Genomic DNA, 16372 nt, shown 5'->3' on the forward strand with positions numbered 1-16372 from the left:
CTGTTTGTATTCTAAACATTTTAACTTTCAACCACACAAATTCTTCTAAGTAGAAACACAATTTATAAATTGAAACTAAGAGCCACTAGTTTGCCTGCAGCATTTATTGTGCCAGCCACTTAAGCAGTCCTTTCAAACATGTTTCAGGCCTGCCATTGCAGACTGTGTGTGCAATTTTAAACTGCCATTTCTACCTGGCAAACTAAACGTTTTTCCATGACTAAAACTTCAATTTTAATACATATCACCCCTAGGGAAAGCCCTAAACAGCCCATACGGCAGGCTGCATTGTATGTAAAAAGTTGGACATTTACTTTTAAATTTTACAGTCCCTGATAGCAAAAAACGTTTAAATTTGTTTTCCACTACTGCAGGGACTACCTTTCCCATAGGGTAACAGTAGGTTCTTTTATTGCATGTAATGAGTGCTAATGTCTGATTAGCATTAGGTGAGCATTTACTGTTTGGTGTCTGAGAAATTAAAAATCATCTTTAATGGTAACGTCGAATTTTAAGAATACAATTTTGAAAATACCACTTTTAGAAAGTTGGCATTTTTCTGCCACGGTGAGGACACTAACTCCCCCAAAATAAATATATGGAAATCAGATTTAGACTGTTGCATGGCCACAGAAGAATATGTGCATAAGTAGCCAAGGAAGTTTAATAAATTCCGAGGCCCCTGGAAAGAGCACCAATGCATCAGCTGAACTGACTGCATAAGCAAGAAAAGAGACTACCTAGACCTAAAGCCTGAGTATGGTGATGCAGAGTTGACTTATACTGCTTCACCCTCACCTGTTATTCTAACAGCAGTATATTCTTAAGATTACAATAATGCTCTCTGTAAAAAGAGTGATACCTCTCATTGAGTTAAGTGCATGATAACTTCTCTCTTTCATGGGCGATGGTAATCTGCATTTGGTTTAATGCTTTAAAAACAAATAAAAAAATGATTTCTACACTGGTCCTAGGACTGCTACGATTAAAAACAAGGTTATGAGGTTATAAATGGTAGAGTTTGATACCATTTTGGATGTTCTATTGTTTTCAATGCCCTTGAATTCTTAGGGTGATTATATAATTTTGCACTTTCAGTCATAGAGTGATTCCTCTAAGGTGCATGCTGTTATTGACAAGAGAGAAGAATCCATTCCAATCACCAGTCTAAAGCACAGGAAGTGGCTTAATTAAAAACAAGTATTTCATTTAATATATAAGGATCAGAGCTATCCCAAAATGGACAAAGGCTGTTTTGCAAAGACTCTATTCCCGGTATACAGTGCTACTGGCTAGTTCAGTCACCCACTTAGTTTGCATAACATCACATAAAACTACTTTGAGTATCATCCTCAGAAATGAAGTGTGCTGTGATCTGTTATTAATGTTATACTCAAAGAGGGCAATATGCTCAAACTGCTCCTGGAAGAACCATAAAGTTTTTTAAACTAATTGTTTGAATAATAGGGAACATATGCAGACTTTTCGTTGTCTGGTAATATGTGTGTTCCTTGACATTGTCATCATTACTTTTTCTGTATTATTTTAGACTCTCTGAAACCTAGACACCAACTTCTTTAAACAGTCCAGTTAAAGAATGAAATGCTGCAATAGTCCTACTTTGAGTCAATAACATATCTTACAGCAGACAATTACAGCGTTACACACACAGGACATTCTGTCCTGGTTCACTTTGGCTTATAGGAAAATTCAATGACAGATTTCCTTTGGACATAGTGTATATCATTACTGTTAGACTTGGCATCCTTGGCGTAGTCTACCCTAAATATTTGCCTCTGTTTCCCAGGTTGTTGATGTGTGATAGACTCTTTTATTTACAGTTGGTTTTGTTACTCTGGGCACTTTACCACTGCTATCAAGTGCTAAAGTGCAAGTGCTCCTGTGTAAGATGTATGTGTAATTCACTTTCCATGATTGGCATATTTGATTTCCTGGTAAGTCCCTACTACAGTGCACTAGAGGTGCCCAGGGTCTGTAAATCAAATGCTACTAGTGGGCCTGCAGCACTGGTTGTGACACCCACCTTTGTAGCTCTGTACACATGGCTCAGACCTGCCACTGCAGTGTCTGTGAGTATTGTTTTAACTGCCAATTCGAATGTACCCAGTTGCCAGGCTTAAACCTTCCCTTTTCTTACATGTAAGACACCCCTAAGGTAGGCCCTAGGTAGCTCCAGGGGCATGGTACAGTGTATGTTTAAGGTAGGACATATACTAATGTGTTTTATATGTCCTGACAGTGAAATACTGCCAAATTCGGATTTCACTGTTGCAAGGCCTATCTCTCTCATAGGTTAACATGGGGGTTGCTTTTAAATATGATTAAAGCGTAGAGTCCCTTTGGGAGCAGATAGACATGTGGAGTTTGGGGTCTCTGAACTCACAATTTAAAAATACATCTTTTAGTGAGATTGTGTGTTTGAAAATGCCACTTTTACAAAGTAGGCATTTTTCTTGCTTAGACCAATCTATGACTCTGCCTGTTTGTGGATTCCCTGTCTGGGTCAGTTTGACAGTTGGCCTCTTTGTACCTCTTTCTAGACAGTGACACAAAGGGAGCTGGGGTGTACCCTGCATATCTAGATGAGACATCTGTGGTAGAAGGGAGGGGAGGAGTGGTCACTTACACCTGAAAGGACTGTGCCTGCCCTCACACAATGCAGTCTCCAACCCCCTGGTGTGTGTCTGGGCCCTGGCCTGGGCAAGGCAGGATCTCACAAGCAAGAGAGACTTTCCTTTGAAGTAGGCCTACTCCAAAGTCAGGAAGGGGTATAAGAAGAGCACCCAAACCCCCTGAAAATTAGATCACTTCTGGAATCAAGAGGAACGTCTGCCAAGGAGAAGAGCTGAAGAGCTGAGGAGAAGTGCTGCCCTGCCTGTGACTGTGCTTTGTGGAGCTATCCTGAAGCTGCTGCTTCTGCCTGTGAAAGGGGACAAAGACTGGACTTTGTTGTGCATTCCTGCTTGTGAAGAATCTCCAAGGGCTTGAACTGAGCTTGCCTCCTGTTGTTGAAGTCTTAGGGCCATCAAAGGCTTCCCCTGCCACCACCTGGACTCTCTGCTGAGACTCCTGCCCTGCCAAGTTGTGCCCTTTATCCAGTTTCTGGGCCCTTGAAAGGTGAAGCTGGCAGACAAAGACTGAAAATCCACACACAGACCGCTGTGCGAGGGCATTTCAAATGCACCTTCCATGAAGCAGCTGATAAACGACACGCCACCCGCTTTGCAGCTGAAATCAATGCTCTATCTACATTGCGGCTGGAAGATCGACGCAACGCAGCTGGGGAAACGACGCATAACACCCGCTAACAGAGGCTGATAATGACGCAAACCCCACGCAATGTGTTTTTTTTATACCGTGCGACCGGATTTTCAATGCAACATCGCTGGGAGTGGAAAAACAATGCAAAGCCTGCCCGAACCGAGATGGCTGTCCAGATCGACGCATTGCTCTCTTGCAGGAGAAGAGAAACCACGCACGCCAACCTGACTGGAGGAGGAACAACCCACTGTCTTGCTTGCGAGTGAGAAATTGATGCATCCCTGGCCTTTCCAGACGCTCACTCGCCCGTGCGGTGTTATTTTGAAGCTACCCAGGTACTTTTGTACGCTAACCAAGTTCTCACTGTTTTTTAAAAGGATTTAAGACTCTTATTTTTTTTTAATTCATACCTTGACTTGTGTATGTTGGATTTTTGTTGTTTTGGTCTTGTGCTTTTTAGATAAATAATCCATATTTCTCTAAACCTGTGTTGTGTCATTTTGTTGCGTTTTCACTGAATTATTGTGTGTATTGGTACAAATACTTTACCTCATTGATTCTGAAGTTAAGCCTGCCTGCTCGTGCCAAGCTACCAGGGGAGCAAGCGGGGGTTAGCTGAGGGTGATTCTCCTTTACCCTGACTAGAGTGAGGGTCCTTGCTTGAACAGGGGGTAACCTGACTGTCAACCAAAGACCCCATTTCTAACAATCATTATGAGTGAATTTGATATATGCACAGTCAGGAAAGAGACACTATTAATAACAGAAAATTATTGAACAGAAAGCAGTGTCAATATACCATCATAATGGTGACCATCAACTGAAACAAAGATTACCGGAGTCCTGTGAGACAGCGCCATCCTTAGAGTTTCCTTAAACATGAAAGCCTGTGTGTTTGTCTAACCTCAAATGGGAGTCTTGGTCGCAGTGTCTAATCTGACTCCTATTATCTGTGTGCATTACTTATTTGGAGGCTGCAGGGTATTAGGCCGCTAAGGTACAATGTAGCTAATATTGTTTAAAAACGTATCAGTGATGAGGTCTAAATTATTAGTCCTAAAGAGCCTATAGATGAACAAACATTTAGAATCAACTTTGAAATGTCGAATTTGGAAATATGTGACAAGAGCAAACCAAATCATAAACTGAAAACACAGAAGACTAAAGGTCTGACTGTGGGTGCTCACATAACGGAAAGACCAACTTGTCTATCTTTACCAGGAGAAAAAGGCACGGAAAATATCACAACAAGAGGATATTGGTTTGATAAGCCCCATTTTCATGGGTGAAAGTCTTAAATGAACAAATTTATTGAATCCAATAAATAACAACCCCAAGGGTACTGCTATTTATCAGATGCATTATGTACCAATCTAATACTGGAACACTCATATTTAGGCCTACAATATTTTCAGGCACATTGTCATAATTCTGAAAAGAGGATTTTATAACAATTGTCTCCAGTTGTAGAGTTGTGTGCACCACATTAAATCACTTCTCGGTTCAAGAAAATTTGGAATAGCTATAAAGGTCCCAGCTAGTACAAAGCAAGTTCAAAAGCATAATGAACACGAGCACAATAAAATATTTTATAATGGAACTTTGGCCCGTGAGTAAATTGCTGACATGTGGGTGGTCAGAAAGAAGGATGTCTGACCAAAGTCTACAAAACTAGGCTCGGCAAGATTTTATAACTTGTGAAATCATTGACTGATTTTTTACTAGTGACAGATTGTTTTTTTTTTTTTAAGCCTTTCAGTTGTGCCACACATTTTACCATTGTTTTTGTGATGGTGACAAAAAGAAATAATCACCCAAGCAAGCACTCAATTTGCAGGCAATTACTATGATTTATAAAGGCGATTTTAAAAAGGCGACAGGGAATAATAATCATCTAACTGGGCACCTGAAGGCCAGACAAAATAAATACCCTTATCTATAGTTAATATTAAAAAATATAGTCCAAGAAGCACACTTTGAAAGAGCTTTGACATTTAAAAGAAACAACCTATTTTTAAGCGGATGAAACTGTGTGCACAAGCTTTGTGCAGTCACTCAAAGTGAAGGAAGCCAGTGGGTTAAAAGCTTTATCTTTTAAAACTCAAATCGAATTAGTGTCATGAATCGTTGAGTCATATAGACACAGAAAAGTATATTAGGCTATCCAGGCGTCAACAACTCCTATACATTCACCACCAAATTTGGAATTATTTCCAGTATCACTTTTCAACCTCAAGTTGAACTTGTGTCAGAAGCACACGAACATATAAAAGGTGTTCCTGTAATCTCCAAAAACTGTTGTTTTTGCACTATAAAACGACCAATTATAAATTTTCTAGTTAAAGTGGTAGAATATGAGATGTATCTGGCAGGAGAGCTCTGTAATTAACGAGGCAGGTAATATATAGGAGCACTACTGTAGCTTTCTCCGTTAGCTGCTTACTATAGAAATGTGGTAAGCATTTTAGGTTTTTGGTGTATAATTTTCGACTTCACAACTACAAAGTGTATTTCCTAACGAAAATCATAAGTATTTTCTGCAACACCTCATGAAGACTGGTGAAATACCGTATTACATGTATGGGAACAAAATAAATAGCTTACCTTCGATTTATGATTGGATGTCAGTGTTTGAACCTTTTGTTCTGTCTCCTTTTTCATTTCAGAACTGTTATTTACGCTGAAAGAAACAGAAAATTAAAATACTGGTACTATTAGAAATATTCTAATTGGCATATTTAATAACATTTCTCATATACATATGCTTTGGCAGTAGTCTTCTGAGAGAACATCCTCCTTTATCTATATTACTGAAGCTCCAATTTACTTCTACAGCTCCACGGACTAGAAGGAAATCAGTGCTCTAGTAGATGCTGCTTGTTGCCTTGAGCAAAGGAATGTGGCCTGGTAAACAGTCCATTTTTGGTCTGACGAGACGAATGTAAACACAGGTAGCACCCTTCTCTTATGTTATTTAACTTTTATTATACATATTCCAAGAATGAGCTCACACAACAGAACACAGACCGAGCACAGATGGCTGAAACCTCATTTATGAATATTTGATCTCTTCTTGTGACGTAAGAAATCACTGCTCAAACATGTATGTAGTATTAAGGACCTCAACTACCTTCACGTGAGCAAGAAATAAATAGTCAGTCTCCCCAGTGTGACAGCTGATACACTTTACTATAGGAATTTTGTTTGTCTCAATCTTTACAAAGTGCTACCCTCGAGAAAGCTGTGTCTCTTGGAACCATAGGAAGCTGCTATGTCACCATTGCTGAAACCCCAAGAAGACGCTGTCTGATAGTTATAGGCTGACCACCAAAATTCATATATTCATGTACATGAAATGAAAGCCGTAAAAAATATAATGTGGTGTGAGAAAAGGAGTACTACTTTGTGTCATCATCTTAGATTAAAAAGACTAGAGACATCTGGATTGAGCATTGGTTTATGTATAAGAATTACAATATTACAAATACAATATCTCCAAACCATGCCTTGTTTTAAGAATTGTATTGTACCCATGGCCTAATAATGTAACGTGGGGTGGAGTTTTGTTTTTTCCATAAAGATGTTTTCTACATAGGCCTAACTGATCTAAAAACCGCAAACACTAGGAAAACAAGATTTGTGAAGACTCGTCTTTCCTTTATTGGGATTTACAACTCATATGTATAAGAGTTCTCTTCATGACCTCGTATCATTAGAGATAAAATGGAAAGTAATTCTCACACATATTCAACAGCAGGGGGTCATAGAGAACAGGATCCTGACAAAGCATCCCTTATCAAAAGGATAAGTTTTGCTTCCCTTTTTATCCCTAATAGTGTGACCTAGCAAATGATGTCACAGTTATTACGGCATGGTTAAAATGATTTACAGGTCACAGTTATTACAGCATGGTTAAAATGATTTACGGGTCACAGTTATTTCAGAATGATTAAAATGATTTACACAGAGTTGGTCTCATTCTATAATTCACAAGGATACAAGCAAAATGATGCAAGGGCTGCTTCAAATTTTGTCAGTGACATTGGCATGTGTGAGTACTGAAATTAGCACTAATAATTAACTAGCATTTGTCTAGAATATATATGATGAATTTATGTTGAAATTACGAGTAACATAAAATGTGCCTTTCTTATTGGCCACCATTGAGTGCAAAAACGTGCACTTGCACTTTGAAAATAATGTACTAATGCTGTATTAAGCAGTCCGTCCCTTTAAGGAGTAAAATTAATAGGTAAAATAATATGAGTATTTCTTGCTTTCTGCTGGGCCTCAAGCAGGCGAGGTTACAGAGAGAAGTTGATTATCTGCCATTGTACCAGTAAAGAAAGATTTAGATGTTCTCATGTCTGCTGTAAAACAAACTTCTTTTGTTTAAGTCACAAACTTGTTCTGTGCATGTATTAATGAAATGTATTTCTCTGGAGGAAATTGTGCAACACAAGACTATTTCCACATCTTTGTAACTACTGTCCAGCAACAGCGTATTTGGAATGTGCTGAACAAAAGGGCCTACTGACAGCCATTGGAAGCAAGTCTAAGAAGCTACAATTAGTATAGTTTGGAGTTATGTTAATGGAAAAGCACCCAATCGACGTTTTGCCAATTCTTATTGAGTCTTTTCTAATGCAGTGTTGATATCTAATGTTTTTGTAATTGGATGTTCTTTCTTCGCTTGATGTTTTCGGCCAATAGAAGATATCTGTGTACTTTAATTTAATGATCTGTTCACTGAGAGTTGGGATTATTCTCTTCTGAGGAGTTTGCTCTCTTATTATTCATGGTGATCTGTCATTCTGACATGTCATGCTTTACCAGTTAGTCTACTTACATCCTGGTACTTTATTATTTTCAGAGTTTATTATGCCTGTTCAAATACTGAAATAATGCTCTGATGGATTAGTGATCTTGTAGTTCAAATTCTAAACCATCCTCCTTACCCTGCCCTATCATGATGCTGACACTGCTGTCCCCCTGATAAAGACGTGGCCGTACTGCTTACATTCCATAGGGATAGATAATTATAAATGATCTGTACCTTGTTATTTGTCTTTTGTTTTTCAGGTACCAGCTGCTACTGTTTTAATACTGCTGATGTTTTGATAACGCCATTGTTACATGTTTTCCAAATTAGTGTTACAAAAACTTTTGCATGAAGCTCAACATGCTAATGATAATCTGAGGCTAGTGTGGTGTTTCTTTATGCCTATGAACTGATGTTATTTTGCTTGCTGAAAAGATGTATTTTATATCTCCATCTCAAATATTGCTGCTTGTAGTGACTGTTTTCGCTGTTGAGATTATCATTCTTGTTGCTTTATCCAAGTTAAGATTTGGTCAGCCTGTGGTGTTTCTTTATCTTCACCATTTGGTTTTGAGACTAATTTTGGTGACTTTAGCATTGTTAATATAGGAAAATGAACATACCAATTGATACCAATGGTGTGGTTATTTGTGGCCAAATTGATCATAGTGTGTTCTTTACTGATTCTCTATTGTTTTTTAATTGTTTATTATTGATGAGTGTTAAGATACCCTACAATAATAATTTAAATGAGTCAAAAGATTAATCGACATTAATCAAGGCCGAATGCTTACTATTTTAACACAAAATAGATAAGCCAAGGCCGCGCTAACACGTTAGCACAAGTGTGAGCTCTGACATTTGCATGATGCCACTCTTCTCTGTAGCATCTCCCTCCAAGGTGTGCACAGATGTAGACCCGTTGTACTTTGTGCTTGCATCATACCTTAATAATGAGGGTCAAAACACAACTAAAGTTGCTTGTTGTCTTGGTCAGAGGAGAGGTCACCTAGTAATGGAGCCAAAAGCTATTCCTTTTTTAGGGAAGGCCCAAATAATTTATTTATATAATTGGATAGCAATAATAATCCAAACCAGAGCCTACTGTGGTTCATGCAATTTGGCTCTACCATTCTCTACCCAAATTATAAATAAAAAAAGTCACTTATTTAAAAAAAAATATATACATGGTCTTTCATCGTAAAATGTTTATTGAGAGTCACCTATAGAGATGTCTCCCTACAAGAGAGGCTTATCTTAGCATCCACCAATGCCCATATCTTTAATTTTTTTTTCCCCACGGGCCTGGAACCTGAAAGCAGCTTAGTTTTGCTAGCATTTAGTGCCAGCCAACTGGGCAGCAGCCCCGCATCTCTTCAATTACACTGAATAAGAGAATAGAGGCCCAATTAATATAATCACTAAGAGGTATCACCAACAGGGTACCATCCACATAAATATGAAGACTTACTTCAGTGTCTTTAACACGTGCGGTGTTATGGATGGCATGCAGAAACTGCTGTAGGAATTTTCTTTGTGTTGACTGCAGCAGAACTGCTCAGTACTGCTAATGCGTTTGAATGTTATGATAACAAAGACACATATGTTCAAAAACACACACATTTGCTAGGTTAAGCTGGGGTTAATCAGCTGTGACATCCCTGTGCCATATATACTGTAAACTGGAATGTGAACCAGGTTCTTTTAGCTACGTAGATCCTCTCTGGCTTTTATCTTCTCAGCATGTAGTACAGCATATTGTGGTATGGCATATGCCAGGTTTCACTGATAAGTTTATACAGTTCAAACAGGCTTACAATTGTTTAAAATGGAGACTTATTGCCAAGAGGAATCATTTACTCTTTCTCCATAAACCGCATAGTGTACTCATTATTAAAAAACATAGGCCTGATATAGAGGTCAGCGAACAACATTTACTCCATCAGGGCAGCAAGGTAAGTACTCCGGGACACAGTTACAATTATTTCACGCAACATGGCACAGCAAGGGGACTTGCTGCTCTGTGCTGTGTTGCGTGGATGGGAGAGAGCAGAAATGTTCCATATTTACAATCATATGAAGCATTTGTGCTCTCTTGTTTTGCAGATGCACTGTGTGCTACCTAGCTCCAATGAAGGCACCCTTGCACAATAGTGCAAGGGTGGCAGTGTTATGGGCATGATTGTTTTTGTACAGGAAGGGATACCTTTCTGCACAAAAACAAACCAAAGAGGTATTTTCCTCTTTCTATGAGTGATGCAGAATGTAAATCAGAAAGCTTCGTAAATCTCAATTAAGAAATTGTGCTACCTTGCATCACCTTGTATAAAACAAAGACAATCACCTCCTTAATAAATCTGGCCTTCTGTTGTCTTTACAGCGCACCTGTCCTCCATATTTAGAGCTATGAACTGACCCAGGGGACAACTCTAGTCATTGACAGGAAGCGCCATTGCTGTGGTTCATGACAATAAATTAAACATTTGATGGACAACTACATCAAATTTGATGGCTGCCTGTCAAACTTTTAACCTGTTTTGCTTTAAAAACGAAATCCCAAAGCGGGATTTTGTTTTTGAAAAAACTAACACTAATGACTCCAACACCATAGTAGTTTCCCCCTGGTGTGGGGGTCATTTACATTTTTTTATTGTCCTTTACCACAAAGTTTTTCAAGTCAATAAGGGAAAACAAGAACTAGCCATTCAATTGCCCACTCTAAGTTGGGCGGGTGGTCAAACTGCAAGATCTTTCAGGCCATCAGAAGGGTATGTTAGTGACAGAGAGAGAGGAGGCTCCATCATTGACATACCTAAAGTCCACCCAACTTGAATCAGGAAGGCATGCCTTAAATTTGGCACAGAGGGTACTTTGTCACCTTTGTGATGGAGCACCCTAACTGCCAAACTCTAAATAAGCTCCATGATATCCATTAGCTGGTTCATAATATTTTAGCCTCTGTGGACCCCCACTTAATAACTACCACAATTCCTTGCACCCCAGTCTAAGTTATTTCAGTGATTTGAACCTCAAAACAATAAACAAAAATACAGACATAGGTATACTTCAAGAAAACACACAAATTATGAAACATAACATTTTGATTTAATTCACAAACAAACAAAAAAATATCTACATTGTAATTCTAAAAAGAATTTTGCAGTTTTTCAAAAATGTGTTTTAATTTCTGAAAGACGAGAGGGATGTGTTGGCATTTAACTTAACAGTTTGTATTTTTCTCTATATGCACACTCTCTTTTATTATGCATACCAGTACTTTAATTGAGGTGACTAATCAACTACATGGGTATCCGTGTTCTGTACTTGCACTTCTCCCAAGAATAAAGCTAAGGATACCAACTTAATTTTAGTCTCTGATGTCACATTTCTTCCCATTTACAGATAGGTTTAAAATTCTTATTTTTGCATTTGTTTTTTAATGTAAACAAACTGTGTTAATCTGCTAATGTAATTTAGTTTTCTAGAGTAGATGTTTTTTTGACTGCCAGGTGTCAGTGGGCTACAGGTTAAGAACTGACTACACTAGCTAATCAGATTCCATATTTTGATCATTTTTTAATAAACAAAAAACACACCATAGATTTATTTGGACCAAATAGATTTACATCTATTAAAAGTCATCAACATCTTCGAATTCAAAGTATTAGTCTTACCCTTTCCTCTTGATTGACTTCTCTAAAGTTTTCTCTTGGGACAGCTTTTCCTTATTGAACTGAGCAACAATTTTATCAACTTGCGTACAGTGCAACTTCTGCATTATACTGTGTTCCTGGAAGAGAGTAGTTCCTGACAATGAAACACATTTACTTAACAGGATTGTTAAAAAGGTATGCAATTATACGGTTATCATATGTATTTAACATTGTATAAGCCCCATAATTATACATTGTCCCAGTAAACTCCAAAATCACAACTGTTTACACATTAGTTCAGAATTCTAAATCTGGTAGCATATTATGGAGCTTTTTTGGGGGTTGGAGGGTACCAATTGTACGGTCCTTATATTAAGTCTGAAATATTTATTTTTGTTGACTTGAAGCACATAGGTGGCTGACTCAAACAGCACCAAGGCTGCAGCAGGACACACCGTATATAGTCATCATTTGTAAAAATACTCTGTAGTAAAGACATTACAGTGTATGTGCGTTAGTGACCTGTGCAATACCAGAATGCTATCAACTGGTCAGCAAATGCAAATGCAAACAGCCTAAACATTCATAATCCAAAAGTTGCTGGCAGTAAATCAAGGAGGGAAACTATGCCTAATAGGCTTTGAGGACTGTTGTAAAGTGGGAGACCATACACCACCATGTTTTAATGAAATCTCTAGCCAGATAAATGTAAACAAGAATGTAAAGGCTTATTACGTTAAAACCGCTTTCATGGTACTCAAACAGATTTAAGCCTAAAGCTCACTACAGGTCCCCCAGTTCCTCTTAAAGGTAGCAATGCCAGATTACACCTACAGCAGATGGTTGTGGGTACATGAAACAAGCAAAAAACAGCAAGACACTTGAGCGATAAAGAATGTACTGTTTACACAAACGTACATTTAAAAATAGTCTTAGGGTCTGATTTATTTATCAGTGGATGGGTTACTCCATCACAATGGTGTCTGATATCCTGTCCGCCAAAATCTAAATACCATTATGTCCCATGGGATTTAGATTTCAGCAGATGCCATATCTGTCACCGTTGTGATGGAGTAACCCATGCGCCAATATCTAAATCAGGCCCTTAATTTTTTTTACTGTATCATGATAAGGTTATTGCTGAAGAATAGGGCAACTGGAGTCATAATTAACAACTTAGGGGTGAAATAGGGGTTCAAGCCATAAAACAGAGGCGTGTTATATGGCCGATTTTGCAATTATGATGGTATGGTGGTATGCCAGAGGACACGCCAGTGAGCAGTGGAAACAGTGCAAGCTTATGACCGTGACCTTTAGACTTAGAACTATTCTGGAGCTCATTCATTTGTGCCCTGGGCTCAGTAGAGGCCATCCCACTCAATCTAGAGTCACTGGCCAGCACTTGGGGGATTTTTTGGGAAAGTGCTTCTGCCAACATGGAGGGAGCACTTTGGGTAAAAAATAAAGATTAATGCCTTGCCTGCCCTGCCATGGTGGCATGATAGATCACTTGCCATTTTTTTGTTTTTTAAACATAGAGCATCAAGTTGAGGGTTTGTCTTTCAGGAAAAAATGTAATCTCCTTGATGTGCTGGGAGAAATCTCAGCATTGTTCATGTTTGGGACAACACTGGTGTACATGGTTCTAGGCATGAAAAAAGATGTCTGGAATGATGTTGGAGGGGACGTCTTCAACGGGGAAGCATTTTTTCCTGTGTATTACCCCTTACACATTGTTTTGCACTGTGCAGACATCGCCACTTAAAACCTGTTGGTAACTCCTTGTTCACAGACTGGAGTAGGTGGAACTTGCATTCAGTTCCTGATCGCAGAAAGTGCTAAAACAGATAGGACTAATGCATTCTTTTCTACACAGACTCACAAGTCTAAATGACTCAATATGATATTTATTTAGTGTACCAACCAATAGTGTAGCAAAAGCAATGCAGCCCAGCAATAAATTACTTTCAGTTTAATTATCAGTGTAGAAACAAACTGACTGTACTGTGACTGCTGCAGAACCAGTTACATACTCTGGCAAAGGGGGTTACTGAAATGCTTAGGATCAATACAGTGAACTAGAAATAGCTTCTGGTCTGCAGAGGTGAGTTCAAAAAGTTCTGCTGCTGTTCAGATCTTTCCAGTCTTTCTAGTTCTGTGCTGACATCAGCATGACCAGCTCTCTCTAGCTATATGGTTTGACTGGCCTGGTGTGCAATCTCCTAAGGGGAGTTGTGGCCTCTGCGGTTGAGGTAGTGGGACGGCCAGGCCATGGGGAAGCATTGAGTGGATGCACATGCAGCTTCTTGGGCAGCATGAGAGGGAGGAAGACTGCCATGGACAGTGCTTGCTCCCAAAGCAACTTCCACTTGGCAACTTCACAGAGTCTCTGCTTTATGACAGGACAGAACACCTATCTGGCTGTCAGAACCATCTTATATTCACAGCCACTGGCAGCTGTTATCAGAATAAATAGTCGCTCAGAACTGTTGGACCACCTGAAATTTGAGGGTGAGCAAGTCAAGCTCAAGTTCATCTTACTTGATGTGCAGCTTAGTCATATAGTAACAAACATCCAAAACCATTCAAAGTGTCTTTGTCTCCTTGATGATAGGAGGCATTCCCATCACAGATTGCATATTTCTCTTTGACAATTCTACAGTCAATCAGATGCTGTGTCTCAGCTTTTGCTGGCTTTCCCAGCCATGACGAATGGGGTGGTAATGAACAGACAGCACTTCCCTTTTATTAAAACTATAGCTGTTGCTACTTCCCTGGCTCCCTGGCCACAGTCACTGTCAAGACTGTCAAGACGTGGAACACTCTTCTCACCCACCTGTGACAGACACAGGACCTACTTACCTTCATGAGATACCTCAAGACTTGGCTGTTCGATCAGTAGCAGCACCCCCCCCCCCATTGGCGCCTTTCGACCTTCCGAAATGAGTAGTGCACTCTACAAATGCTTTGATTGATTGAGTGATTGATTGTCAATGTTCCACTGAAGGTTTTGTTGAATCCATCTAGACACGCAACAAACTGGTTAAATTGTCCTGTGCAGGCACGCAGAGAGGAGTGGACAGCAGAGGGACAGGCAAAAGGACAAAGGGAGACAGATCCTAACATGGTGTCCCATTCCTTGGGACTACACATATACGTGGGGGACCCCCAGTCAGAGGTATTGTCCCAGAGGCAGCAACCCCCCACCTGAAGTGCAGGTAAAATTGTCTGCATTTCTCAGTTGCAGCTATCCACAGATCACATCACAACTTGGACATGAGGTTGGTAATTCCCCATGTTAAATGGTAGTTCAAAATGGATGAAACCCATCTCCAATACAGTCAACCACTTTGATGGGAGGAGCATTGTTTCTAAAATATATAAAGCACCTTCTTGGAATGTCATGACATTGATGTCCTGTGCAGAAAAACAAACTGAGTCAGTCAGAAATGTTGAAAAGAGCAGCAGGCGGTACAGGGCTACTGCCTTAGAGATTTTCAATCCTAAATCAATTATTTGTGTGTTCCCTGAAGGAGTGAATAAAGTGGGTTAATCCCTGGACTACATGTGCCCTCCTGATCTCAGTAATATATTTTCTTGTGTAAGTAGTATGTATACTATTCCAATTCATATGCGTGTACATACATGTTCCTGTGTGTGTGTGTCATTTCTATACATTTTTCAAATTGAGTGAGTGCACATACATGTTTTTCTGTGTGTGTGTGTATCACTTTTAGCCTGGTCCCCCCATTCTTTCCTGACTGATACTGGTGGTAACTGACTCTGAGTGTGCCCTGGGCTCTGCTAACCAGGCCCAGGGGCTGGGCCTGGTTAGCAATTGGCACTGACAGACCCCTGTAAGTCCCTAATATATAATAGGGCAAGGGGGATGCAAACTACCTATAAGTCCCTACTACATAATAGGGCAGGGAGGTTTAGATGACCAGCACATTTCCTGCACTGGAATGTGCACTGCTGTGTTGCATGCTGTCTGTCATTTTTAAAGACATCCATACCTTGCAGACTGTCTTTAAAAAGTAAACTGTGTGCAAATTCGACTTTGGAATTAAAGTTACTTCCAAAGTGTAATTCTTCCTTATTTATATATAAAAGTCACCTCTAAGGTCTCCCCTAGGTCCCCAGAGGTGGGGTGCCATGTAACTATAAGCAGGTACAGTATACAATACGTTTTATATGCCCTGGTGAGGAAATAACTGCCCATTTCATTTTCCCGATTGCAGATACTTCGCTTCAATGTGTCATTCAAGAACTCAAAAGACTGGTAATGATAAATCCAACAACTTGCCACGGTTGAATTTATCATAGCACTTACAGAAAATAGGTTATAAGGCTTTCTTCTCTGTGAGCCAAAATCCATCCTTCTAGCAGCCTCTCCTGATTGGTCAGCTTTAACAGGATTAGCTAAGCTGCTTTGATGAGGTGATGAATGCCCTGCATACAGCAGAGGTTATTGGGTAGAGGGAGCTCTGCAGCTGCAGAGCGCAGGGCAGAAAGGGTGCTGTGGGCAACTAAAACTGGGCTTCAAAGAGAACAGGACAGAAGGGAATGCCAGCCAGGACTACCCCCTCTGTCAGTACCCCACAACCAGATGGCA

General features: G+C 39.6%; 1 protein-coding gene across 5 annotated transcripts in view; it reads right to left on the bottom strand.

Moving 5' to 3' along the window:
- PLCB4 (phospholipase C beta 4) overlaps positions 1–16372 on the bottom strand; it is a 985968-nt gene that overhangs the window by 61930 nt on the left and 907666 nt on the right. For all 5 annotated transcript variants that reach the window (XM_069234144.1, XM_069234142.1, XM_069234140.1 and 2 more), the window contains 2 exons: positions 11779–11894; positions 5887–5962 (listed from right to left, as the gene is read on the bottom strand). In XM_069234144.1, the coding sequence (XP_069090245.1) occupies positions 5887–5962; positions 11779–11894 (192 nt within the window). The remainder of the gene's footprint in view (positions 1–5886; positions 5963–11778; positions 11895–16372) is intronic.

The sequence above is a fragment of the Pleurodeles waltl genome, chromosome 5 (genome assembly GCF_031143425.1).
Source record: "Pleurodeles waltl isolate 20211129_DDA chromosome 5, aPleWal1.hap1.20221129, whole genome shotgun sequence".
In the NCBI taxonomy this organism is placed as follows: Eukaryota; Metazoa; Chordata; class Amphibia; order Caudata; family Salamandridae; genus Pleurodeles; species Pleurodeles waltl.